Raw genomic sequence first — 25,185 nt, 5'->3', positions numbered from 1 at the left:
GAGCTCAAGCATAACGATTGTAAGGATGGCGCAGGACCGGGCAGTGTTTTGTTCTGTGGTACGTAGGGTCGCTATGAGTCGGAACCGACTTGACAGCACCTAACAACAATAACGTTTTAAATGGCACTCTGGGTGAAAGCAAAACGCAGAAGAATTTGATTGGACACTTGCAAGAACATGAGAAAGTGGATTTCTTTATGCTTTTCCATGTTTATTAAGTCTGCGTGTGTGTGTGTGCATGTGTGTGTGCGTGCGTGTGTGTGTGTGTGTGTGTGTGTGTGTGTGAGACCTCTTTAGGTACCAACTTACTAACTCGTCATTTTGTCCAGGGCAGAAAAAATTCTCTTCTGGATGCTATCACGAAGACACAATCCCTTATTAGCCCATCTGGAGTCCTTTCACAGTCTCTAAACGTATCTGTGTATCTGAATTAGGTCTATGTATGGAAGGATGAGAAAGACAGAGTGAGAAGCAGGTGTTAAGTTCTCTGTCATGTGGACAAGAATGGAAGTCTGAAGGAAAACATCTAATAATGTTTACTAACTATAGTTCGGATTCCAAAAGTCTAATGTATTTGCCCTGTTCTTTACCAGCAGAAGTCTGCTTTATCATACAACGTCCATAAAAGCTACATAATAAAAAGCACTACAATTCTACTAAATTAAGTCATTCAGAATGTGGACTATGTATCCAATCAGAATTCCTTAAATAAATTATGCTCACGACACACACCTGGTCGATATTGAGGCGAAGCGGCATCAGTGACACTCTCAAGCAGCACTCCTGGGGTGACCTGCCAGACTCGGGGCGCACATGTAGTGCTTTAATTGTCAACTACAAGACAAGAAAGAGAAAAACATTTTCCCCAATGGAATCATAACCTTATCTTCGTTGGAAAAAAAAAGAAAGAAAAGTCCTATTCCTACTTAGAACAAAAATTGGAGCTGTTCACTCTTTCTCCTTAAAGTCCAGAATCCACCTTTTGTGAGTCACACAGGCCTTCACTGATGTGACTCTGAGGAGGTAATACAGGTAGGCTGCTGGCCCTGCAGGCTCCAGGAGTGGCTACGCCCCTGAAGCTCATCCACAGGCTCACACTCTGAGGAACTCCGAAGTCCTGAGCGAATCATCTCAACCTTGCTAAAACCTGCAAGTGTAAACATCTGGGGTACTTTCAGCAATAGGACATGTTTTGTGTAGGTCACTACGGATTTCCATTTTCCCTCAGGTGTCAACATACTGGCAATTACAGTTATTGGATCCTAGAAGTGACGGGCAAAGTAATTTTTAAAACATAAAACCTTAAGCAGCATATTTAAAAGAGATTTTCATATTAAAATGAGAAAAAATATCCATTTATTTCCCCCACTCTAGTAGTTGTCCTGCAGTTCGATGCAATAAAAACACTTTTCCAAAACTAAGACAGCAACAAGCAAAATGAGGTTTTAGAGCTCACCATGTTGGAATGAGCTTTTCGAGGCATCTCTTTACTGCAATACAGATACAAAAACTTATTCATCTGTGACGTTGCCAGCCGGTCTCGGATCTCTAGATCCTGGACGGTCAGCACCTGCCGGGAGACGGGACGCTCTGCGAGGCTGGGGCCACATGCTGGCTCACATGGCGGGTACACCTCGTGCTGAAACTTCACCTTCAGGGACAAGAAGGAACATGGTGCAGCCTTTACAAAATCTTTAAATTAGATTTTCTCTTAAACTGCAAAATCTCACTCACCACTTTCTTTGAATTCTATCTCAGCTTTCAAGTCCACTTTTAAAGAACTAAAAACATATCCTTCAGTGATTTGCTCATTGATTCACTTGATCTATGTGTACCCTACCTTACAAGGATACGCTTGACTGACATTTCTTATTTGGCCTTGAGAAAGTCCCTTAAACTCTTCAAGTAAAATCCGCAGCTGAAATCAGACGTAAGATTATTACCTGCACACCTAGGAAATTGCTTACAAACGAGTGAATGTTGGCACAGTTCAAGTTCCAAAAGGGGACAAATACAGTTAAATTTATGGAACCGTAATCACTACCATATTCTAGCGCTAACCACCCAAACATATAACACTTGGTACGATCCTGGAGAAGCTGACAGAAGTAAGTGCAGATGCTGTGAATAGTGGCCTGGGCCTACGGCCTCTAGACCTACATGCATGCTACCCCAACACAGGCCTTCAAGACACACACTCTGGGCAGTGGTGCCCCAGGGGAGTCCTGGAAACACATCAGAAACGCAGACTACCGTGCCCTCCGGATCAGAAACTCTGGGGTGGGGCTCAGCAACCCGTGTTTAACAAGCCCTCCAGGTGATCCGACGTACATTCACTCTGAGGGCTACTACTCTAAGGGTAACCTAAGAAATATGAAAAAACAAAAACGAAACTAAAATTCTCATTCCTCTCAGAATCTTCAAGATAAAGGGTAAGAGTTTTCTACAAAATGCTTGCCCTTTTCCAGTGCAGAGGCTCGGACCCTAAGAGGAGGTCCCGAAGAACCAGCACGAACGGTCCTACAAAAGTGGATCTGCCCTTTCCAATGCCACTGACCTTGCTTAACTGTATCTCCATTAAAAAGTCGTGGTTCCTTCCTTTCCCTGCACACACCGCGCTATGGCCACGTCTTGTGGGTGTGTGACAGGGTGAACTGTGGGGGCTACTGCAAATCAAAACAAAACAGAAATCCCTTTAGTTAAAGGAATAGTCCGAGAAAGTCAATGAACAATAGCAGGAAAAATAGCAATTAAGAAGGAAAGAGAAAATAAGATTACAGGACAACCAGAACGCTGCCACAAATTTTATATCCAAAAACCAAAACCACGTCTTCAAACCCTATACCTCAGTGATATTGAGGACACGTTATTGTTGCCACTAGAGTGATCACCTGCTTGCTAAATCTTTAAAAAAAAAAAAAAATTTTTTTTTTTTTTTTAGGACTACAGAAAAACCCAACTGTGATATGTCCTGGGGGTTCCTATCACAGGACAGACAGAAAAACAAGACCTCCTGGGCTGGGATGAAGCGTCCCCCAGAAATTCACGTCCATCCAGGAGCTCCGTACGTGACCTTGTTTGAAAACAGGATCTCTGCAGATGTCAACAGTTATAATGAGGACCTACTGGATTGCTGTTGTCAGCTGCCATCACGTCTGCTTTGGCTGACAGTGACCTTGTGTGTAACAGAATAAGACGTTGCCCAGTCCTGCGCCACCTTCATGATGGTTGCTACGTTCAAGCCCACGGTCACAGCTATCGTGCAGTGACTTCCAACCTAGGGGGCCCATCTTCCAGCACTATACTGGGCAATATTCTATTGTGACCACAGGAGGTTTTCATGGGCTGATTTTCAGAAGTAGATCCCGAGACTGCTCTTCCTAGTTTGTCTTAGTTTGGAAGCTCTGCTGAAACCTGTCTGCCCAGGGTGACCCTGCTGGTATTTCACATACTGGTGGCAGCGCTTCCAGCATCACAGCGACGTGTCAGCCACGAAGTGACACGCTGACAGACGGGTGGTGGCGTGCTGGACGAGGATGTTAGGCGTACTGGACTGAAACTGCTGCCCTCCGGTCGACTCCAACTCAGAGACCCTAAAGAACTGCGGATAGGATTTCCAAGGCCACAGTTTTTATGGAAGCAGACTGCTACATCTTTTTCCCATAGAATGGCTGGTGGATTCGAACCACAGACCCTTTAGTTATCAGCTGAGGACTTAACTGCTGCGCCACCAGGGCTCCTTCCATACTGGATTGTTGCTGGGTGCTGCTGAGTCAATTCCAACTCATAGTGACAGAGTAGAACCAGGGAACAGAGTAGAACTATGGGACGGAGTGGAACTACGGGACGGAGTGGAACTACCCCATAGGTTTTCCAGGCTGTAATCGTTACATAAGCAGGTCACCGGGTCTTTCTCCTATGGAGCCACTGGGTGGGTTTGAACTGCTGACCTTAAACTGAGCACTTAGCTGCTATGCCATCAGAGCTCCTTCATACTGGATAACCCACTACCGTTGAGTTGATTCTAACTCATATTGACCCTATAGGACTGCCCCACAGGGCTTCCAAGGGTGTAAATATGGAAGCAGACTGCCACATTTTTCTTCTGTAGAGGGGCTGGTGGGTCTGAACCGCCGACCCTTCATTCAGCAGTGGAGCTCTTAACCACTGTGCCACCAGGGCTCCTTTCATGCTGGATTCCAAACCAAAACCAAAACCATCGCCGTCAAGTCGATTCTGACTCACAGCAACCCTGCAGGACAGAGCAGAACTGCCCTGCAGGGTTTCCAAGGCTGTCATCTTTATGCGAGCAGACTGCCACATCTTTCTCTCGTGGAGCGGCTGATGAGTTGGAACCGCCGACCTTTTGGTTTGTAGTCAAATGCTTTAACCACGGCACCACCAGGGCTCTTTCCCACTGGATTAGGGGTCCTTAATCCATTGTCTGGATGTGGAGGCAGAGACTGGGGTCATGCAGCTGCAAGCCAAGGAGTGACAAGGGCTGCTGGGGTCACAAGGCTGCAAGAGGCAAGGAAGGATCTCCTCTGGCGCCATAGAGGGAGCACAGCCCTGTGGCACCCTAACCCTGGGCTTCTAGCCTCCTGGTCTCCGAGAGTGTAAATTAAGTTACTGTTGTCTTAAGTCACCCAGTGGGTGGTAGCCTGTCACCTCAGAAAGATGATATTTGGAGTTTAAGCCCAAGAAACCTCAGCTAATATAGAAAATAATTACAGTAAAGTTGGAGGTTTTTTTCAAATCACTTTTAAACAGAAAAAAGTTGCTAAACTATTGTGCCAGATATTACCTCCCCTTGAGGCCTTGTCTGCCCCCGCTACCCCCATCCTCTCTACCTAATTCTCTCCAGCGCTACCGAACAAGCCACCACTGAACAAGTACTCAATTGGCACCGACTCGTGCTGGGTTCAGGTGCACAGGGTCCCTCCTCCGGGCCTGCACACTTCACTTCACTGCCCTCGTTTGCTCACATGACGTTCTCTCCCCTTTGAAGTGAGGATGACCCTAACACAGGCTCTGGTACCAGAAAATTTTTGCTGAATGGAAATCGCATAACTCACTGTTTTAGTAAAAATACAAACAATGCAAATAAATGCACACACAAAAAGCTTTAAGTGTAAAGTTTAAATTATATATTTTCATACTACTTTATTAATAACTCTTAAAATGATAAATTCTGTATATTATTTCTATAAAAAGAATATACTGGCCTGCCAAGTAGACTCATACAGAAATTAACTTACATGTAACTTTTAGCTGGAGATGAGGGAGGGACTGTCCCCAGATCCTTTCCTCCATAAAGATGCCAAACAAGAGAGACTTCCTTGACCACATACCGGACCACAGGCGTGGGAAAGTGAAGTGGGGCCTTGCTCGTGTCTGTCTTCTTCACCGGCAGACTGAAATAGTCGTCTTTGACCACAATGGCATCATCGACCATTATCTTTACAACTGGCTCTTCTTCCCTCTCCTGAAATAAACAGACAACAGGTACTCTGATGGCAGCAGGAACTGCAGGTTACTATGCACGTCTCAAGAAGATTTCCCGATTCTACTCTTAATAATTTCAATATATAAAACGGGATGATAATTACTGACATTTAGCATCACATAAGATACGCTGCTTTCCTGACCATAAAATGAACTCTATTTCTGTTCTACGTAAATCACTCCATAAGGATATTTTAGCCTACAATTTGACGTTTACTACTGGTTAGACAATAAAAGGCACAGATTTAGTGCGTCTATGTGTTTGTATATATACATATTTTGTGGTTTAATTTAAAGTCAATACTGCATTCTAAACCAAACCTTGCCATATTTTAACACACTGACCAAATTATCATGTTCCTAATAATAGATTTATCCTGAGTTTGATTGCTATGATTTTTTAAAAATTTATCAAGCAGGTTCCCAGAACTTAGTAAATAAATATGGTCACCTACTAATTTACTACTGAGTTTCAAAAAAAAAAAAAAAAAAATTATCAGGCAACCACCAGCCTTCACACAAACTACATCTTAGATCTTATCTTTCTCAATTCATGGACAAGCAGCACCACGCAGCCCTTCTTTCTGCACTGACTCTCTCTACCTTACAGAGCTCTTAAAGGTAGTTACCACACACGGCATCTGTAGTGCAATAATCTTCATAGGAAGTTTGGCAAATATATGGCATTCTTCTCTGAGTCTCTGAGAGCTGACGCTTAGTGAAGCGAACATTTATAAGGCATCAGTAATTAATTACAAAATTCAGCATTTCTGAACTGTCAAGAGTCCACAAAATCTTAAGAATCTTCGTCAATTCAATTTGCAACACCATTTTAGGGCCTCAATAATGTTATCAGTTTATTACCTGAATGGTTGCTTTTGGTGCAAAAAGAATGCAAAAGTCATCATTCTCAGTGGGCACGGCTGCCATTGCCTCACTGATCAGGTGGTGAGTGAAGGAGGCAGACGCCGGGCTGGGCTCCTGGGACACGTTCCCACTCTCATCTGGAAACAGGAAGAGGTCCGAACAACACGGCTCCTGAAGTTGAGATTTTTCATCCAAATCACCTAGGTGAAAAGATTACAACATTTAATTTGGGCACCCTTTGAAACATCAGCCACAGTAACTAACACTTCTGAAGTATTTTAACCAGGCGTCAGATGCACACTCTGCTCTCCCCTGCTCCTTTGTTCCTTACAACAGCCCTACGACCAGACTAAGCTCACGGTGAGGTTAAGTAACTTGCCCCAAACACCTGGGCAAAAATTACTCATAAAAAGGCCAGTAACAGACTTGGAGTTGTCCGAGAATGCAGCGAATGCTGGTTTCATGAAGCTGGACAGGCCCCCGCGCATTATATGGAGTTAGAGAAGCTTAGAATTTAGTGGCAGCTGACGAGTATTGACGGGTTTGCTTCAGCTGAGATCCCACGTGGACGGTTCTGTCCTGTGACGGGCTGGAGCCTGGAATAAGCTTCTCGGACAATGTCCTGGGGAGGAGAAACTGGTTACACAGAGCAGCTACGTGAAATCACTGCGTCAGGGGTGTGAGGCAGGAGAGAAGGGCAGTGACTCCAAGCAATCAAAAGATTGATTCTTGGACACACCTGGACACGGGACACCTGTCCAGGTATGGCTCTCAATATGAAGTTCACAGAAGATGGCATGGGAGTTAAAAGTCTACATGTGAACAAACATTTTCTTACATATACTCGAGGGCACTGGGTTTTTTTGTTGGGTTTTATAATTGACCCATTCTCTTTCCACTTATTCCTTCAAACCAAATGCTGTGATGCGGACTGAGAACCCTCAGATGAATAAAAGGGACATTTTGGTCTCAAGAGAAGCACAGCTAGATTTTAAGTTTTTCTATGGCAGTAAGTTCCTAGGTCTTATCCATCCTCATAAATGCCCAGTGCCTAGTACACAATCTTTCCACTGAAGCTGCAGTTAATAGTCACCAAATATTCTTTCCCACAAACTAAATGGGCCAATATTTATCACTAACAATGGAATCTATACGATGCTAAAAGTTCCAATCTGCTTCCTTAGTTATAACGTACGTAAATTAAAATGAAAGCAACATTTAATTATAAATTTTCATATTGTCATGAAATAATAATTAAAATAAGATTTCAACACACAAAAATAACTACATTTATCCAATTAGAAAAAAAATTTTTTTAAACAGATGCTTCAAGACATTCAGATGCTTCCACTTGGCTTTCTAGGACCTCAAACTGTCTGGCTCCCACCCTGTCAACCAACTTCACTGTCTAATTTTTTTCAATTAGAAGAGAATCTCTGTTCCAGAAATACCATGAATTTAATTGCTAGAGAGCTGAGGTCTAAGTCTGGCTTCTCTGTGCCCCAGTTACTGTTGATGTTTTGCCAACATTACCTTCTTTCTCTGTGCTATGCACCAAAATCCTGTTTCTTAAAAGCCAACTCATCTCACGTTCACTAAGAAGTCTAATCTAACTGCTCCAACCCTTTCCAAACAATAGCATTTGGAGTCTATCCCACATTCTAGAGTGTTTTCTTAGACCACTCTAAGTACTAGCAGCAGCCTGGTTTACTACCATTTGCTGTGCTGACCCACAAGCCACAGAGACCTTGTCCTCCACCTCCTCCGTAATCGCCCACAACTCCTCGGACGGTATTATCTGCCAGACACTCAAACACAAGCTGACCGGCTGGTGAGTATCCAGTAAAACTCAGGCATTAAGAAATGTCTTTTCTTAAACAAGTTACTTACAGAAGAATTTGCAGGAACACAACAATGAAGCCTCAACTACAGCACCAGTGGCCCTGGAGAAAGGCCTGGTCTGTCTTACCGTTAGCCTGGGGCTTCACAGACGCCGCCGCTTGCTGCACGTCAATCTCCTCCATAGCATCAGTCATCAAGTCTCGTAAAATCTGCTGGTCTGCTTCAGGAAGCACCGGACCTCGTGAGGATGACCGACCACTAGGATCTCCCTACAACCAGAAAACCTAATTGAAATAGCGAAGACGCCCTAAGAGCCAATCTACTGACATTTATCGTGCCCTAGAAATTAGCTACATTTTAGAAAAATGCCAGAAACAGAAAAAGACGAAGTTTTCTACTTTCTGCCCAGCAGCTGTTACGTTTTCATTTTAAGTGTTTTAATATCATCATCACCCCCAATAATTACTGGAAAATAGAAGTGTGTTGTCACCTCAGAGCAGCAAGGTGAGCTGGGATCTTGGAGACTAAATGCATTAGAAGAACGGGAAGTTTTTAAAATAGCTCCATTCCGGGAGGGATAGTTTTACATAACTTTTCATCAAATGGAGAGTTTCTTAAAAAGACAACAAACGGTAGAGAGGGAGGCTCACGTCATCTCACTATCAGTAAGAACACAGCAGGAGCAAGGACTCACGCGTGTCCTACAGCCCGAACCACAGAGAATACAAGGCCCGTCAGATCCGCACACGGGCACGTGATCTACGGGGACGGAGAAGTCTGTGCACAGAAGGGGCCTGAAGAAGAACCAACACTGAAAAGCAAAGGTGCTGAGCAAACCGGAGATTTGAGCCTGCACACGAGAGTGCTGGGAGGTAACAGTTTGGGCACAAAAAGCACGGAACTGGGAACCAAAGGATCTGGGTCTTCTTCCTGTTTCTGCTATGAGTTAGCTTGTTGTTGTTGTTGTTAGGTGCTGTTGAGTTGGTTCCGACTCATAGCAACCCTACGTACAACAGAACAAAACACTGCCTGGTCCTGCACCATCCTCACGACCGTGGCTGTGCTTCAGCCCATGTTGCAGCCACTGTGTCAGTTCATCTCATTGAGGGTTTTCCTCTTTTTCGCTCACTCTCTACTTTATCAAGCATGATGGCCTTCTCCAGGGACTGGTCCCTCCTGATAACACGTCCAAAGCAGGTGAGACGAAGTCTCGCCACCCTTGCTTCTAAGGAGCACTCTGGTTGTACGTCTTCCGAGACAGATTTGTTTGTTCTTCTGGCAGTTCAGGGCATATTCAGTATTCTTCACCAACACCATAATTCAAAGCCATCAATTCTTGGGTCTTCCTTATTCATTGTCCAGCTTTCACATGCATATGAGGCGACTGAAAATACATTGGCTTGGGTCAGGTGCACCTTAGTCTTTGAAGTGACATATTTGCTTTTCAACATTTTAAAGAGGTCTTTTGCAGCAGATTTGCCCAGTGCAATATATCATTTGACTTCTTGACTGCTGCTTCCATGGGCACTGGTTGTAAATCCAAGTAAAATAAAATTCTTGACAAGTCCAAAATTTTCCGTTTATCATGATGTTGCTCATTGGCCCAGTTGTGAGGATTTTTGTTTTCTTTATGTTGAGGTGTAATCCATGCTGAAGGCTGTGGTCTTTGATCTTCATCAGTAAGTGCTTCAAGTCCTCTCCATTTTCAGCAAAACAAGTTTGTGTCATCTGTATAACGCAGGTTGTTAATGAGTCTTCCTCTAATCCTGATGCCATGTTCTTCTCCATATAGTCTAGCTTCTCAGATTATTTGCTCAGCAGACAGAATGACTAAATATGGTGAAAGGATACAACCCTGACGCACACCTTTTCTCATTTAAAAAAATGCAGCATCCCTGAGTTAGCTAACCTTGAGCAAATCATCTAAATTCTCTGGGTCTCAGCTTATTTTTCTATAAAACAGAAACCAACCTCTCTATCTCACTGGGTTGTCATGGAAGTCAACGGAGATCAAATATGAGAAGGTATACTGAAAACTGAGTAGTATCAAAGATAACAAATATGCAAGATAAAACCTGCTGATTTGTTGCCATCAAGTCGATTCTGACTCATAGCGAACCTACAGCACAGAGTAGAGCAGCCCCCTATGGTTTCCGAGCAGTGCCTGGTGGGTTTGAACTGTCGACCTTTTGGTTAGCAGTCACAGCTTTTAAGCATTATGCCACCAGGGTTTCCATATGGAAGATACTACTATATAAATAAGTCTTTTGGCAATAATACATGTATCTTCTCATAGCATTTTTACATACAACTTCCATATAACAAGCTCTTATGTGATAAATATTTGCTGGTTTCCTTGAGAAAAGATGAAAATAACTTAAATCTGGAAAAATGTATTATGTTAGTTGAGAAGATTAATGTTCTGAAACAAAGACTATCAGACAGTAGAATAGTTTTCTCAAAATGCCCATGGAATCACTTCCCCAGCTTTCTGAAGTTAAAGAATAGACAGATGACTTTTCAAAGTTTCTTTTCTCCCCTGTGATTGTCAGGTAGACCCCAATGGCATGAATGTCGCGCTCACACGGCACGGGGCAGGGGAAGTGAGTTCTAAGGACTAACGGTGTCGCTGTACCTTGGGCTTCCTTTGAGGGGCTCCAGGCTTCACTTCTGCCTTGTGAGGTCCGTACAAGTCCCCGTAGCTCGCGATGTACTGAACCAGGTTCATCAAGGCAGCACAAGAGTCTGAGCAGGTTCTGATGTGGACCACATCGCTGGAACAGTGTAACTCAAAGCAGGGCTCAGTCTGGACAGGGCACAGGGAAACAGCGTAAAAGTGTTGCCCAAACAAGAGGCAAAAAAGTCTCTTTTTGCACAGATTTACATCAAGTAAAATATGACAACCTCTCTTCCCACAAGGAAAAAAAAATGTATTCATAATAAAATGCAATCTTCATTTTAAAATTTTATCTCTTTTGACCAAAATTAGGTATATGGAAAAGTAATTTTACAGTAAAATCAACTTTTTTTAATCTATCAAAAAATCTCTTAAATAAAAATTTCCATTTACTTCAAGAACTTACTTGTTCTCCATCAGAATCAGACTTCACCGCAGTTATGGTCAATTCCAAAAGCCCCACCTCCATCACACGGACATAATCTAAAATTAGAGAACTAACTCACCAAATATCTAGTGTCGCTTTCAAAAAATGCTTATCCAACTAGTAACTGACAAAACTAGCATTAACAAACATCCATTGCTGATGGTGCTATAAATACTTAAAATGCATTGGAGATACAGTTTCCTCCTATAAAAATCCTACAATTCGCTTTATTTTAGTTAGAAAAAAATTTTGCCTTATATCAAATAAGTACTTAGAATATATGTAATTTGATACATCTAACTGATCTTATATGAACATTAAGGAGCCCTGGTGGTACAGTGGTTAAGCACTCAGCTGCCAACCCAAAGGTCGGCGGTTCAAATCCACCAGCTGCTCCATGGGAGAAGATGTGGCAGTCTGCTTCTGTAAAGATTTACAGCCTTGGAAGCCCCATAGGGCAGTTCTACTATGTCCTATATGGTCACTGTGAGTTGGAATCCATGCAATGGAAATGGGTAATGGGGTACAAGAACATTACGGCTTTAGACTGATATTTAATAAGATCCTTACTTTGCTCGCATTGTTCTAAAATTATAAAGCTTTGAAATATTCATATACACACAGATAAACAGCATTCACCTATTTCAGATTTTATTTATCAACTCTTACCTCTATTCAGGTTTATAGTCACGGTGTTACATTTGTCAGACAAATATACAGCAGCTTCGTCCAAGATTATTCTGACGAAAAAAGATAACAAAACCAACATCTGAAAAAATAGGCTCTGAATCTGTACCACGTGGTCATTGTACGCGTAACTGCACCATTTCTGATACTTATATCATCGACACACGGAATTTCTAACTTAAAATTCTCACTGAAAATTTCCTTAAAACTCACTGTTCATGAGTTCTAGGAATACCTAAATAGTGTAAAGAACAAGACTAAATCATCTGCTCAAATTCATTCCGAATTTTTGGCAATTTTTTTTTTTTTGAAAATAGATGCTCAAATTTACAAGGTTTAAACTACGAAGATTGTTTATCAGGTATTATGGGAAGTTTATCATAATTTTTAAAAAGCAAACTAAGAATCTCAGTTAATCTCTTCCCTAAGGATGAAATGCAGTAACGAAAGCAGTAGCCGGAAGAGTCGCCTGAGACAGGAAAACGGAACAGCCTGGGTAAAAGGACATGACTGCTAGTGAAACAGCGCAGATTTTTAAGATTGAGACTTTAATTCATCGGCTTGGGTAAACATCAGTTAGTATTTTGTAAACAATGAGGTCTACGCAGGTACCTGAGCGTGGAGGACGACTTGTCCAGTGCAACACTGCTGGAAACGCTGAATGTTTCCACAGTGAGGAGAGACCGGATCGGCAGATAGAGGGGCCTACAGCAAGAAGGACAACGCGTGTCACGCTGAGGCCATGACAGGAAGGCTCTTAGGAAGGCACCGGAAGCTTAACTACTGAATTATGTATTTTAAAAAAATCTTACTACATATTTAAAATAACAAAACTTAATTTTGTTCCATTTGTGAACTCACCTATAGTCGAGCGCACAGCTCCAGAGATGAATGTGAAAAGTTGTGAAGGAAGTTGGAGGATTATACCCCAAAACAGGTTCATCGGCAATATTCAAGAAGTGTAAAATCTATAATCACAAAAATATAAGATGCCCTGCTTTAGAAGAAAAAAAAGTTTTGATATGACATCCTGAATATCCACGTAAAACAAATCATCTCACAGAAGCAACTACTTAATTGGAAAATCATAGTGCCGAAGGGAAAATGCATCTTTCTGAAGGAAATCTGTTTCCAAAAGTGCTTCCAAAACTGGAATTGGAAGTGAGGGGGGCTGTGCAGCTATCGTCACGCTGCCGACACCTCGGGTGACCATCTCCTCTGAACTGGCAACACGGTGCCGACAACACACCCTCACCTTGTTTTGTTTGGAACAATTCTTGAAATAACAAATTTGCTGACGGTGGCTTAAAGCCATCATCTGTTTTTCCCCGTAACGCAGTGCTGGGGGAAGTCCTTTTTCACTGATCTATGCCTAATGGGAAAATCGGTCCCTTTCACCAGCACCTTCCCTCTCATATTTCCAGCCTGTGCAAGGAAGGAGGTTAGGCTTCATCTCTCCCTCACAGCCAGTTCACTGTCCATACTAATCATCTATTTTTCATGTTTCCTAAATGCTTTTATGAAAAAGGCATTTTGAAAATATTCAAGTTTTAAAATAATTATTTTCCCAGCACAATGAAAAAGTTCCTCTTTCTAAGGAACATGGAAAAGAAACACAATTTTTGTGCTTACATAAAGAACGGTTAACTTCTTACCCAAAATTTCCTCTGAAAAATAACCAACTGTATTTCATTAATCACACAGACTTATTTTACATTACAGAAAACCTCATAAACACCTCCAAGCACTGCCATGGAATTGGCCTAGGGCGTAATACTGGAATCACAGCACTTAAAGAATGTATGGTTATCAACACACCATTTACTGTTCCCCGAGGCCAGGCACTCTGCAGGTCTGGGACACAGAGCCCCTCCCCTTCACTGTCATCAAGAGTAACTCTGTCATAGCTGCCGAGGCTGCTTATGTACAACCAAAAACCTCATGGGATCTGGTTCCTTGGTTTGGGTGTTTAGGGCCATGGTTTCATGGGAAATCCCAGCTAACTGATCTAATGTTTTGTGCTTTTTTTCTACCTCCTAGTTCATTGTGTAGTGCCTGGGGTCTTAAAACCTCATAAGTGGCCATCTAAGGCACAAAAATTGGTGTCTATTCACCTGGACCAACGGAGGAGAGACAGGAACAGGAGAAGGATATGGAATGTGTGGCTAACTGCCTCCATAAACAACTACCTCCTTTGCCATGAGACCAAGAAAGAATTGGATGGTGCCTGGCTACAATTACTGAATGTTTTGATTAAAGATTGTATAGAAGAATCCTGACCAAAAGGGGAAAAATGCAGAATAGAATTTCAAATTCTCAACAACTCCTGACTTCCTGGAGCCATGGAAGGTGGGTAAACCCCTGAAGCTATTGCTCTGAGATAATCTTTAAACCGTAAACCAAAAATATCCCGAGTTCTTAAAACCAAACAATAGTTTATCTACCCAGTAAAAAATGTCTGCCTTGAGCATTATGGTTTTTAAAGAACTATCTCTGTGGGATCAAACTGATGACAGAAACTAGAAAGATTAGATAGGAACCATAGGGGGCAATGAATTTATGTTAATGGGGGAGGAGCAACTCAGAGGAGGAGGGTGAGAATGGCTGCACAACTCAAAGAATGTAATCAGTGTCACTAAATGGTACATGTAGAAACTGTTGAGCTGGTGTGTTTTGCTGTGTATATTCTCAACAACAACAAAAACTAAAAAAAAAAAGAATAACTGTCTTTGAAATGCTTAGGGACCAAACTTTAAGGTAAAAAATCAACTACCAAACCCCCCCAAAAAACACACCTGCTGCCATTGAGTCGATTCCGACTCATAGCAACCTTATAGGACAGAGTAGAACTGCCCCATAGAATTTCCGAGGAGCAGCTGGTGGATTTGAACTGCTGCCCTTTTGGTTAGCAGCTGTAGCACTTAACCACTATGCCACCAGGGTTTCCAAAATCAACTACGTCTTGCTAATAATGTTCTATTTCTTGACCTAAGAGGTGATTACATAGGAGTGTTCACTTCATGGTAATTCACTGAGCTGAACATTTATGACTTGTGAACTTTTCAGCATGTGTGTACATGTCCACATAAATTTAAAATAAACTGATACGTACATAACAGCTACCTTACCTGCTCGTGCCAGCTAAGCCCAGAAGGAGGCATCCTGTGCTGGAGAGTGGCTCCTTTCAATCCTACTGCAATGAGAGATTCCTGTGCAGAACAACACACAGAGTTAAGTTTGCCACCTACATAAGCCTAGAATTCCAAAGCTTTTCTAGGAAAATAAATGTGTGCCCTTTCATGCAATCCTTTTTAGCTGGCAACCAGATCAACGGCAAGAATGTCAGGACATAAGAGGATAAAACGCACACCTTTGTATTGGATTCTGATGTATCAGACAGTATTTTAACTGCGACAGAGAGCATATTCAAACTATCTCCTCCAACGCCGTCTGAAGCAGCTCTCCTGAGGCCGTCTTCTTCAGAGGAATAAATGGTGGGCTCCAACCAATGTGGGCGCGTTGAGCTGGGCAGCCTCGTTTCTGTAGGAGGAATCACTCCGTCCACTATGCCTAGAGAACAACACGATTACTTGGAATTAGCTCATGGGCGCCTGCAACTCCAAACAAAAATCCATGTACATCTATGAATATAAATTCATCCTGGAGGCAAAATGACCAAGGACTAGCTTGGCGTTAACAGTATGTACCTCTCTGCTAATATTGGTGTGACAGACAGGGTACAACTTAAAAAGTATCCAAGATTCTGAAATTCCAGGAAACTTTAATTTCTACAGAAAAATCCGATAAACATCAGGAATATACAAGTATCTCATATCTATTTGGAAGGCAACACAGGGGGCATTCTCAAAAATAAGTTCTATATCTGAAGGGTCCAGAGTTTATTTTTTGGGGTGAGGAAAATGTACTAAAATCGATTACGATGATGGCTGTACAAGTCTGTGAATATACTGAAAAACCACTGAAATATACACTAAATGGAGGAATTGTACGGGATGTGAACTATATTTCAATGAAGCTGTTACAAAAAAGGAAGAATGTAAAGTTAATTTCTAATTTACAATAAGCATTACCTTGGCAGTAGAATCAGAACACCTCACAGAAAATAATTGCTGGTATCAGAGTTCTGTTCTCAATAGATTTTCTTTTATTAAACAAGAAATGCAAGCGTGCCTAAGCAGATGTGAAGACACACACCTGGTTCCCACGGGTCCTACCTTTGTGGTACAGGCTGAAGCTGCCAGAATGAAGGCAGACGTAGTGCTTGTCGTCATAGCCTTCATACCTCGTCACGCAAAACAACGAGCCACTACTGAGCTCCAGCCAGAATTCCCCATGCTTGTTTTCCAGCAGATCTCCGTTCTCTTGCTAATCAAATGATCAGAAAAAACATGAGGCTTTTTTTTTTTTTTTTAATGTAGAAAAGGAAGAAGGCTCCTTCATGCCTGGGCTTAGGAAAACCTCCCAAATTGCAGCAAGGTCATCAGATGGTTAAGCAGTCCAATAGGGTGGTATTAACAACTGAATAACTAATTGCTACAGGGGCCACGGGCCACACCTGCCAAAGGAAGCCCCATACTCCATCTCTCTTCTAATGGATCCATCACTGGTTATCGCCCCGCCCCCAGTGGCAACACCAGCACCTGTTTTCCAAAAGAAGGCCCACACAGAGCTTGTCTTTTGGTCTGCAATGAAAGCCAAATTCTCCACGTTGCTGTCACCACAGGCGCCTCAGAACACTGATCGTCACTCACTGAAACAACCGCCAGCTACCTCACTCGCTGGACATACTAGCACAGGAAGATTTATTTGAAATAACATTTGAAAAAGCACTTAGGATTTATAGATCCTTACCTTTATTTCCGTGAACACGGCCACTAGTCCATGATTAACATTCAGAAGGACTGAGAGAAAGCTCTGTGAGTTCTTATTCTGAGAGTCTGATTTCTTTTTCCTACGGGAACGATAGTTGGGGTCAACGGTAGAAAAGTACTGCAAAGTCTCCTCCTCAGACCCACTTTCCTCATCTGTGAGAAACACACACCACAATCACACACGGTGCTGGTAGCTCACTGAAGTAAAACTGCAACTTAAAGATTATCACGAGAATAGTTATATTTGTAACTGCTTATTTTCACAAAGAATCTGGCGTGACAATAAAAATGGACTTTGTGTTTTTCCTCTTTAGCCCTGAACTGAGCAATGTGTATGCTACCACTCTAAAGAGAACATTTTTAAGTGATAACATTCTCGATACACAGATAGAAGTGGGGAAAACACTCTTATAAATTACTAAGAGAAATTATAAAACATAGTGACAAATAGAAAAGATAGTCAAAGAAACGCTTTTAAATCCACAATTGAAAAGTTTACTGCTTTGTTTATTGATAAACCAGGCACTTTAATTCAGGACAAATTTAAAATACATTACCATAGTGAACTGTAGATTTCAACGGACTAAAGCTGTCTTTACTGAAGGTATTAATCAGCTGACTGGCTACTGAGAGTCCAACACCGTATGAGATATTTTCAAATGTCTCTACTGGTGAAGGTGCTGTTGGTTCCCACAGGAGCAAGTCATTGAAGATCCTGCAAAGACAAAGTTGAATAAGTACCTAACTACTACTTCCACTGAAGGCAAACTGAAGAATATCCCTTTAAGAGATCACATGAATAACAGTTTTCCTAAAATGGTTAAATGGAAATTGCTGCTGTTGTTTTGCACCATTGAGTCGATTCCAACTCATAGTGACCCTATAGAGCAGAGTAGAACTGACCCATGGGGTTTCCAAGGAGCAGCTGGTAGATTCAAACTGTTCACTTTTTTGGTTAGCAGCCAAGCTCTTAACCACTAAAGTAAAACAAAAAAGACTGATATGGCTCTAATGCAGAGCAGGGAGAAAGTAGTCTGCAAGACCAGGTATCTAACCAGAACAGTGCCTGGTTTCACCTGTGTCATATGCCTCAAACTATGCTCACGGTGCACATATAAAGGCACTTTAGAGGGGGAAATGAATTAAAAATAAAGGCTCACAAAGAACAAAAGGAAGACTGTTCCCATATCTGAGAGCACGCTGCAAACCCCAGCAGGCCACACGTTATCTCCTTTGAGACTCCCCTCCACCAATTCTGTAGGTTGGCCAGGGGACAACTATTATTTCACACTTGAGGAAATTGCCTCATACAGGTTAAGTAACCTATCCAAGGTCACACAGCTAATGAGTGGGCAAGCGGGGACCAGAGCCCGGATTACATCCGCTCTGATTCAGTTTTCATTTCCATGACTCACTTTCTCAAGAGATATCTGTGTTTTCTCTCTTCAACAGAAAGCACAACTTCTTTGACAAGCAGGCATGAGGTGAGGAATTCATATGGAACAGAAAATAAGGAGAGGGAAATCTTTCTACCTAGCTGGCACAGCCAAATGATCACTGCCGATGATCGATGGGCTGGTAGATGTCACAGCTGGACTATAGCCAGCCACATCCTACTTCTTCAAAGAAATATTTGTCACTGCTCAGTGGCCTTTCCCTGGCCTTCTCCCTTCATCCACCCTCTGAGCTTCCAAGATAACTCAAACTCTCAAAGACTCTCGTTAGACTTGGAAAGGTAACATACCCTTCATACACACATACTCCAGTGATGGCACCTGTAACGCTCGACTGTGCTTTCTGCTTTCCCCTTCCCAGACTGTAAGCCCTCAGAGAAAGCTTGTCTTCCTCGTCTTCATGGGCACGTGCACCGTGACAGGCACTGAGGGCTTGATGAAGGACGGATGGGCGGACAACTCACATGAGAGGACAGACTCATTGTGAAGCCTGCTGTCAATACCCATTAGGTGCCAAGACGTGTCGGGACCTTGCACCCCCGTAACAAGCCACCAGTCTAGGAACTTCCAGGTCAATTTTGAGCTTCTGAGGCCCGAGGGTATACATCAGGACTGGGCACTGTGAGCCTCAGTAGACTGTAATTCCCACCCAGGATGCAAGCCAGGCACACGTAACCTCACAGACACGCTGTGTGGAACTCATTTGGCTGAATGCTTCTAGGGCACAGTGTTCACAGGATAAAGAAAAAAAGGGATAGATCCAGATTCTGGTCTACACTCCTGTGTAAATACGTAATGGAGATATAAAATGAAGAATTATCTCAGGAAATGTCCTTCCTTTGCTTTATTCCTCACAAGCATTCTCTTATCTTCATGGGCAAATGAGAAGCTATTATTTTAAATAAAATCTGGAGTTCATTGTATGTAATCTGTAGCTTATGGTTTTACTATTTCCTTATTCATATTTTGATCCAAACACAATCTTGATACCGTTAATACCACTGGACGATGTTTCTAATATCAGGAAAGAAAGCACTGCTTAAGATACTTCAGGACATGTGATCATGATTCCAGGAAACATAACAGATGCTCAATAGTAAAGCCAGGTAGAATTCTTTTTTACATTTTATTCTAAAGGTTTTTTGGCATAGAAAATATTCTACTATACCTGAATCTATCTTTGTAAAAAGAGATAGTTGATCAAGATACTAAAGAAATAAGGCAGTAAATGTATGAAGTAAAGGCAGAGTGAGTTACAACTTCTGCTCAGAAAGAGCAAGTAAGGGGTAGAAAATTCACACCCTGAGGAAGTCAGACTTGTGACTTACACGATCCACAGAGTGAGAGAACGCTTCAGTTTTTTTGTTAATCCTAAAAGGCCAAGAGTCCAAGAAGTGGGCAGATTAAGGTGGAATGTTGTTGTTAGGTGCCGTTGAGTTGGTTCCAACTCACAGTAACCCCATGCACAACAGAAGGAAACATTGCCCGGTCCTGCGCCATGCTCACAATCATCGTTATGCTTGAGCCCATTGTTGCAGCCACTGTGTCAATCCATCTCGTTGAGGGTCTTCCTCTTTTTCATTGACCCTGTATTTTGCCAAGCATGATGTCCTTCTCTAGGGACTGATCCCTCCTGACAACATGCCCAAAGTATGTAAGACACAATCTCGCCATCCTTGCTTCTAAGGAGCGTTCTGGCTGTACTTCTTCCAAGACAGTTCATCCGTTTGGCAGTGCGCAGTAGAACAGGAACTCTTCGAAGCAACCCCACTTAGCTAACTCCCCAGATGGACAGATGCTCTCTGGTTCCCTAATTGAAGCAACCAACCACCCAACTACTCTCACCTTCCCTACTGACCGATGTCCATAGTATGCTAACTGCTGGCTGCTGGCAGACTACTCTCTAGTGTAGCGGAGAACTTCCACTCCCGCCAGGTGATTGCATGTTCTATGTATCTGCCAGGGGTCAACTCTGTGTGGCTTCAAATTGCTCATACCAGCTGTATTTGTTATTGTAAAAAAAAAAAAAAGTTTAAATATTGTGCTAACTGAAGAATTCTAAGTATGCAGATTGAAGTAAAAAACAAAAAACTTAAAAACCTAGAAGGATTCTATACTTACTGTTCAGAAAATATTTTTATCACTCCACTTTAAAGAAACCAAAAGTTGTGGAGAATACCTTCTGGGTGTACTTTACGCAAAAAAAGACGTGGTTGAATCCTAATCAGTGTCTCAAAAGCAAAGAAAAAGCCTTGTCCTACATTAAAAAAAAGAAGTGGTAAATGCATATACATTTATAAACGTATTTCAGTTCACGATGTCCTGATCTAACCGACAGTCTTCTGTTCAGTCAATGCAGAGAAGGGTGTGGGCCTTGAGCCGGCCATTTCTTCACTGTGCAATCATTAGCTCTTGGTAGACATTCCTCAACTATAAAATCAGGAGAGCAGGTCACTGGACCTGAACATGGAAACAGATCAAGGTTAAAGGACGATGGACTCAGAGGACCTTCCCAGAGACAAGCACTAGAGAAAGGAAATAGGCTATGTTCGCTGACAAACAAGTGGAAGATTTGAAGATCTTGTTCTATAAGAGCGCATACCCAGACCCCAGTCTTCAGAAAGAAATGGCCTCAAAAATGGGCATACATTCAACAGCACTGTTGTTGTTAGGTTCTGTCCAGTCGGATCCGACTCATAGCGACCCTATGTACACCAGAATAAAGCACTGCCCGGTCCTGCATCATCCCCACAATTGTTGTTATGCTTGAGTCCATTGTTGCAGCCACTGTGTCAATCCATCTCATTGAGGGTCTTCTTCTTTTTCGCTGACCCTGTACTTTACCAAGCATGATGTCCTTCTCCAGGGACTGGTTCTTCCCGATAACATGTCCAAAGTATGTGAGACAAACCAGTACTACAGGTCAGCAAACAATGCCCTATTTTGCCAAGCCACTTCTCTGGACTATTCTAAACTCAGAGACTCTCCAGATAATTCCTGAGGCTTGATGCCACTCCAGTCCCAATACTGCAAAGACCTAGCTTCTCCTGATCATACCCCATGATCGTCTCTCTGAACCCCCAGAGCAGGCAGGGACCAGCAAACGTTTCCTATAAAGGACCAGATGGTAAATATTTTAGGTTTCATAAACTGCTTGTCTCTGTCACATGGATTCACCTCTACTATTTTAGTCAGAAAGCAGCCACCCATACCAAAGCAAACCCATTGTCACCGGGTCAATTCTGACTCATAGCGACCCTACAGGGCAGGATGGAACTGCCTCACAGGTTTCCAAGGCTGTAATCTTTACGGGAGCAGATAGCCAGGTCTTTTCTCCCTCAGAGCCACTGGCTGAGATCAAATTGCTGATCTTTGGGTTAGCAGCTGAGTGTTTAACCACCGCGCTACCAGGGCTCCTTTGAAAGCAGCTACATTCAATATGTTCACAAATGGGAGTGTCCTAATAAAATTTTGTGAACGCTTAAACTTCAGATCATGTCTCAGCCCCAAAAGTTAAAAAAACTTTTGTGAAATCCCTCTAATATGGATTTATAAATTACGTGCTACTTTTTATAAATTGTTGTTGTTGCTGTTAGGTGCTGTCGAGTCGGTTCAGACTCATAGCGACCCTATACACAACAGAACGAAACACTGCCCGGTCCTGAGCCATCCTTACAATCGTTGTTTTGCTTGAGCTCATTGTTGCAGCCACTGTGTCAATCCACCTCGTTGAGGGTCTTCCTCTTTTCCGCTGACCCTGTACTCTGCCAAGCATGATGTCCTTCTCCAGGGACTGATCCCTCCTGACAACATGTCCAAAGTATGTAGAACGCAGTCTTGCCATCCTTGCTTCTAAAGAGCATTCTTGTTGTACTTCTTCTAAGACAGGTTTGTTCGTTCTTTTGGCAGTCCACGGCATATTCAATATTCTTCGCCAACACCACACTTCAAAGGCGTCACCTCTTCTTCAGTCTTCCTTATTCATTGTCCAGCTTTTGCATGCATATGATGTGATTGAAAATACCATGGCTTGGGTCAGGCACACCTTAGTCTTCAGGGTGACACCTTGCTTTTCAACACTTTGAAGAGGTCCTTTGCAGCAGATTTGCCCAATGCAATGTATCTTTTGATTTCTTGACTGCTGCTTCCATGGCTGTTGATTGTGGATCCAAGTAAAATGAAATCCTTGACAACTTCAATCTTTTCTCCGTTTACCATGATGTTGTTCATTGGTCCAGTTGTGAGGATTTTTGTTTTCTTTATGTTGAGGTGTAATCCATACTGAAGGCTGTGGTCTTTGATCTTCATCAGTAAATGCTTCAAGTCCTCTTCACTTTCAGCAAGCAAGGTTGTGTCATCTGCATAACGCAGGTTGTTAATGAGTCTTCCTCCAATCCCGACGCCCCGTTCTTCTTCATATAGTCCAGCTTCTCGGATTATTTGCTCAGCATACAGATTGAATAGATATGGTGAAAGAATACAACCCTGATGCATAATTTATAAATTATGCCTATTAGAAATATAAAAAATAAATTTTAAAAGTTTTTTTAATGTTAAATAGAAATGCTAACATTTTCTTCTCACATCTGAATAGAATGTCCTATGAATCTCATTTTCAAGACCACTGACCTAAACGGACCCTAGAATTCTTCCTAGAACTTAACTTTCTGATTCCAAGGCCAACAGTTCTGGTCAACAGCAGTCAGTGAGAGGACCCAGAGCTTATTCCTAACAGTTAAGGCCAGGGATATTTGATACCATTCAAACCTATGGCAGAAACAACAGTTTGGAATTTCTTAAGATCAATGGGAATTAGAATAACTTTTTTACATACGGGAAGCTAGTGAAGACAGTCAGTAAGGACTTCTTTTTCTAGAAATCCATGACCATCTTTCAGGTATGCTATGAAGAGATTCCTTCACTGGATGGGAATTCTAACAATCCTAGAAAACTACTGAACGCTTACTAGGTTCCCGACACATTTAGAGCGTCCCAAGTATTACATCATATAATCCTTCTAACAAAGATGTCACCTTGAAGACTAAGGTGTGCCTGACCCAAGCCATGGTATTTTCAATCGCATCATATGCATGTGAAAGCTGGACAATGAATAAGGAAGACTGAAGAAGAATTGACGCCTCTGAATTGTGGTGTTGGCGAAGAATATTGAATATGCCATGGACTGCCAAAAGAATGAACAAATCTGTCTTAGACGAAGTACAACCAGAATGCTCCTTAGAAGCAAGGATGGCGAGACTGCGTCTCACATACTTTGGACATGTTGTCAGGAGGGATCAGGCCCTGGAGAAGAACATCATGCTGGGCAAAGTACAGGGTCAGCGGAAAAGAGGAAGACCCTCAATGAGGTAGATTGACACAGTGGCTGCAACAATGAGCTCAAGCATAACAACGATTGCGAGGATGGCTCAGGACCGGGCAACACTGTTCTGTTGTGCATAGGGTCACTGTGAGTCGGAACTGACTCGACGGCACCCAACAACAACAACAACCTTTTGAGGCAGGTGCAAGTATCTCCATTTTACTGATGAGGAAACTGAGGCTTATGGAGGCTAGGTAAATTACTAAAGGTCATCAGAGTCCATGACATTTCAACTCTAGAATTCCATTTATTTCAACATATTTGTTTGGTATACATAATATGTTTAAGGGCATTTTAAATATAATACTTTTGAATTTCTGTGAAATTTTGTACAGAAGTTTATAAGTTACCCTTTACAGTTCTGACATCTTTTTGAATCCTAAGAAAAGATGCCCCTTGCACAAAGACTCCAGGATGCTGACTCCACTGCTGGCCCTCTATACAAGTGTCTCCTGTAGGATGCTGACCACTGCTGGCCCTCTATATGAGTGTCTCCCAGCTCTTCTCGTGTCACCACACACTTAGATGAGGTCACACTGCTCCGTTCCATGTGGTACGTGGACAGCGGGTCCCCAGCCAGCCTGAGGGCTGGGGGAGTACCTGCCTTCCACACTCATAGCCCTGTCACTAGATATGCCGGCCAGGAAGCTGCCTGGGCAGTAGCACATCCCGGCAGTAATACTCCTATAATCATGAGCACACAAGGACAATATATAATATTAAAGCAAGGAAAGAAAAGGAGGAAGACAGGAAAAGGGCGGGGGGGAGGCAGACAGCAAGTCTGATGACAAAGATTTAAGGAAATGTCTTTAAACTCACCTATTATAAAGCTTCTCATAAAAGCTTTTATTAGGTAGTGTTATATGGATATTTGGTAACGTAAGTTCCAGCACGTAATGAGAATTGCTGATTGCTTTATCCTGAAACTCTGTCATTTCTACAGGGTCTCCTGGCATCACCATCTAAAACATAATTTAGTGCAAAAAAGGGCAACAAATAACTATTTCAGGTTTAGAATGGTAGCACAGCCATAACCTACTTGGTACATGAGTAAATAAATAAGCACGTATTTTCAACTGGGAAAGGGAAACACCAAGAAAATATATTTAATCTTAGAGTTAAAAACCAAGTAAAAATAGTATACAACTATTTAAAAAAAACACAACTCTGGCCACATGACAGAGAACAGCGTTACGCCCTCACACTTGCTCACTTTGAGTTTACCTGCTCGTTTTCAAACATCACTCTACGAGAAGAGAAAGGAGACGGGGCTGGTCTCCTCAGATCACAAACGTCTTTCAGGGAGTGAGCACCCCCATCCTCTTCCTCCTGATAGGGACCCTCATTCTCTTCTTCCTCCTCAGCTGCTATTCTCTCCAGGATGGAATGCATGGCTGGGGGGTTAATTTTCAGTACAATTCTGGTAACAAAGACAATAAAATACCAAGGTCTAA

The 25,185-nt window shown here is 42.4% G+C and overlaps 1 protein-coding gene across 4 annotated transcripts in view; it reads right to left on the bottom strand.

Annotated features, from left to right (window-relative positions):
* ATG2B (autophagy related 2B) overlaps positions 1-25,185 on the bottom strand; it is an 84,136-nt gene that overhangs the window by 15,028 nt on the left and 43,923 nt on the right. For all 4 annotated transcript variants that reach the window (XM_049899245.1, XM_049899246.1, XM_049899249.1 and 1 more), the window contains exons 17-34: positions 24,956-25,151; positions 24,551-24,693; positions 17,455-17,612; positions 16,878-17,050; positions 16,241-16,391; positions 15,376-15,575; positions 15,134-15,214; positions 12,867-12,973; positions 12,618-12,710; positions 11,988-12,058; positions 11,298-11,374; positions 10,850-11,020; positions 8,342-8,483; positions 6,370-6,572; positions 5,259-5,485; positions 2,558-2,666; positions 1,457-1,651; positions 733-834 (exon numbers count right to left, since the gene is read on the bottom strand). In XM_049899245.1, the coding sequence (XP_049755202.1) occupies positions 733-834; positions 1,457-1,651; positions 2,558-2,666; positions 5,259-5,485; positions 6,370-6,572; positions 8,342-8,483; positions 10,850-11,020; positions 11,298-11,374; positions 11,988-12,058; positions 12,618-12,710; positions 12,867-12,973; positions 15,134-15,214; positions 15,376-15,575; positions 16,241-16,391; positions 16,878-17,050; positions 17,455-17,612; positions 24,551-24,693; positions 24,956-25,151 (2,599 nt within the window). The remainder of the gene's footprint in view (positions 1-732; positions 835-1,456; positions 1,652-2,557; positions 2,667-5,258; positions 5,486-6,369; positions 6,573-8,341; positions 8,484-10,849; positions 11,021-11,297; positions 11,375-11,987; positions 12,059-12,617; positions 12,711-12,866; positions 12,974-15,133; positions 15,215-15,375; positions 15,576-16,240; positions 16,392-16,877; positions 17,051-17,454; positions 17,613-24,550; positions 24,694-24,955; positions 25,152-25,185) is intronic.

This window comes from Elephas maximus, chromosome 10 (genome assembly GCF_024166365.1).
Source record: "Elephas maximus indicus isolate mEleMax1 chromosome 10, mEleMax1 primary haplotype, whole genome shotgun sequence".
NCBI classification, from domain to species: domain Eukaryota; kingdom Metazoa; phylum Chordata; class Mammalia; order Proboscidea; family Elephantidae; genus Elephas; species Elephas maximus.
This window is presented reverse-complemented; position numbering and strand designations above follow the sequence as displayed.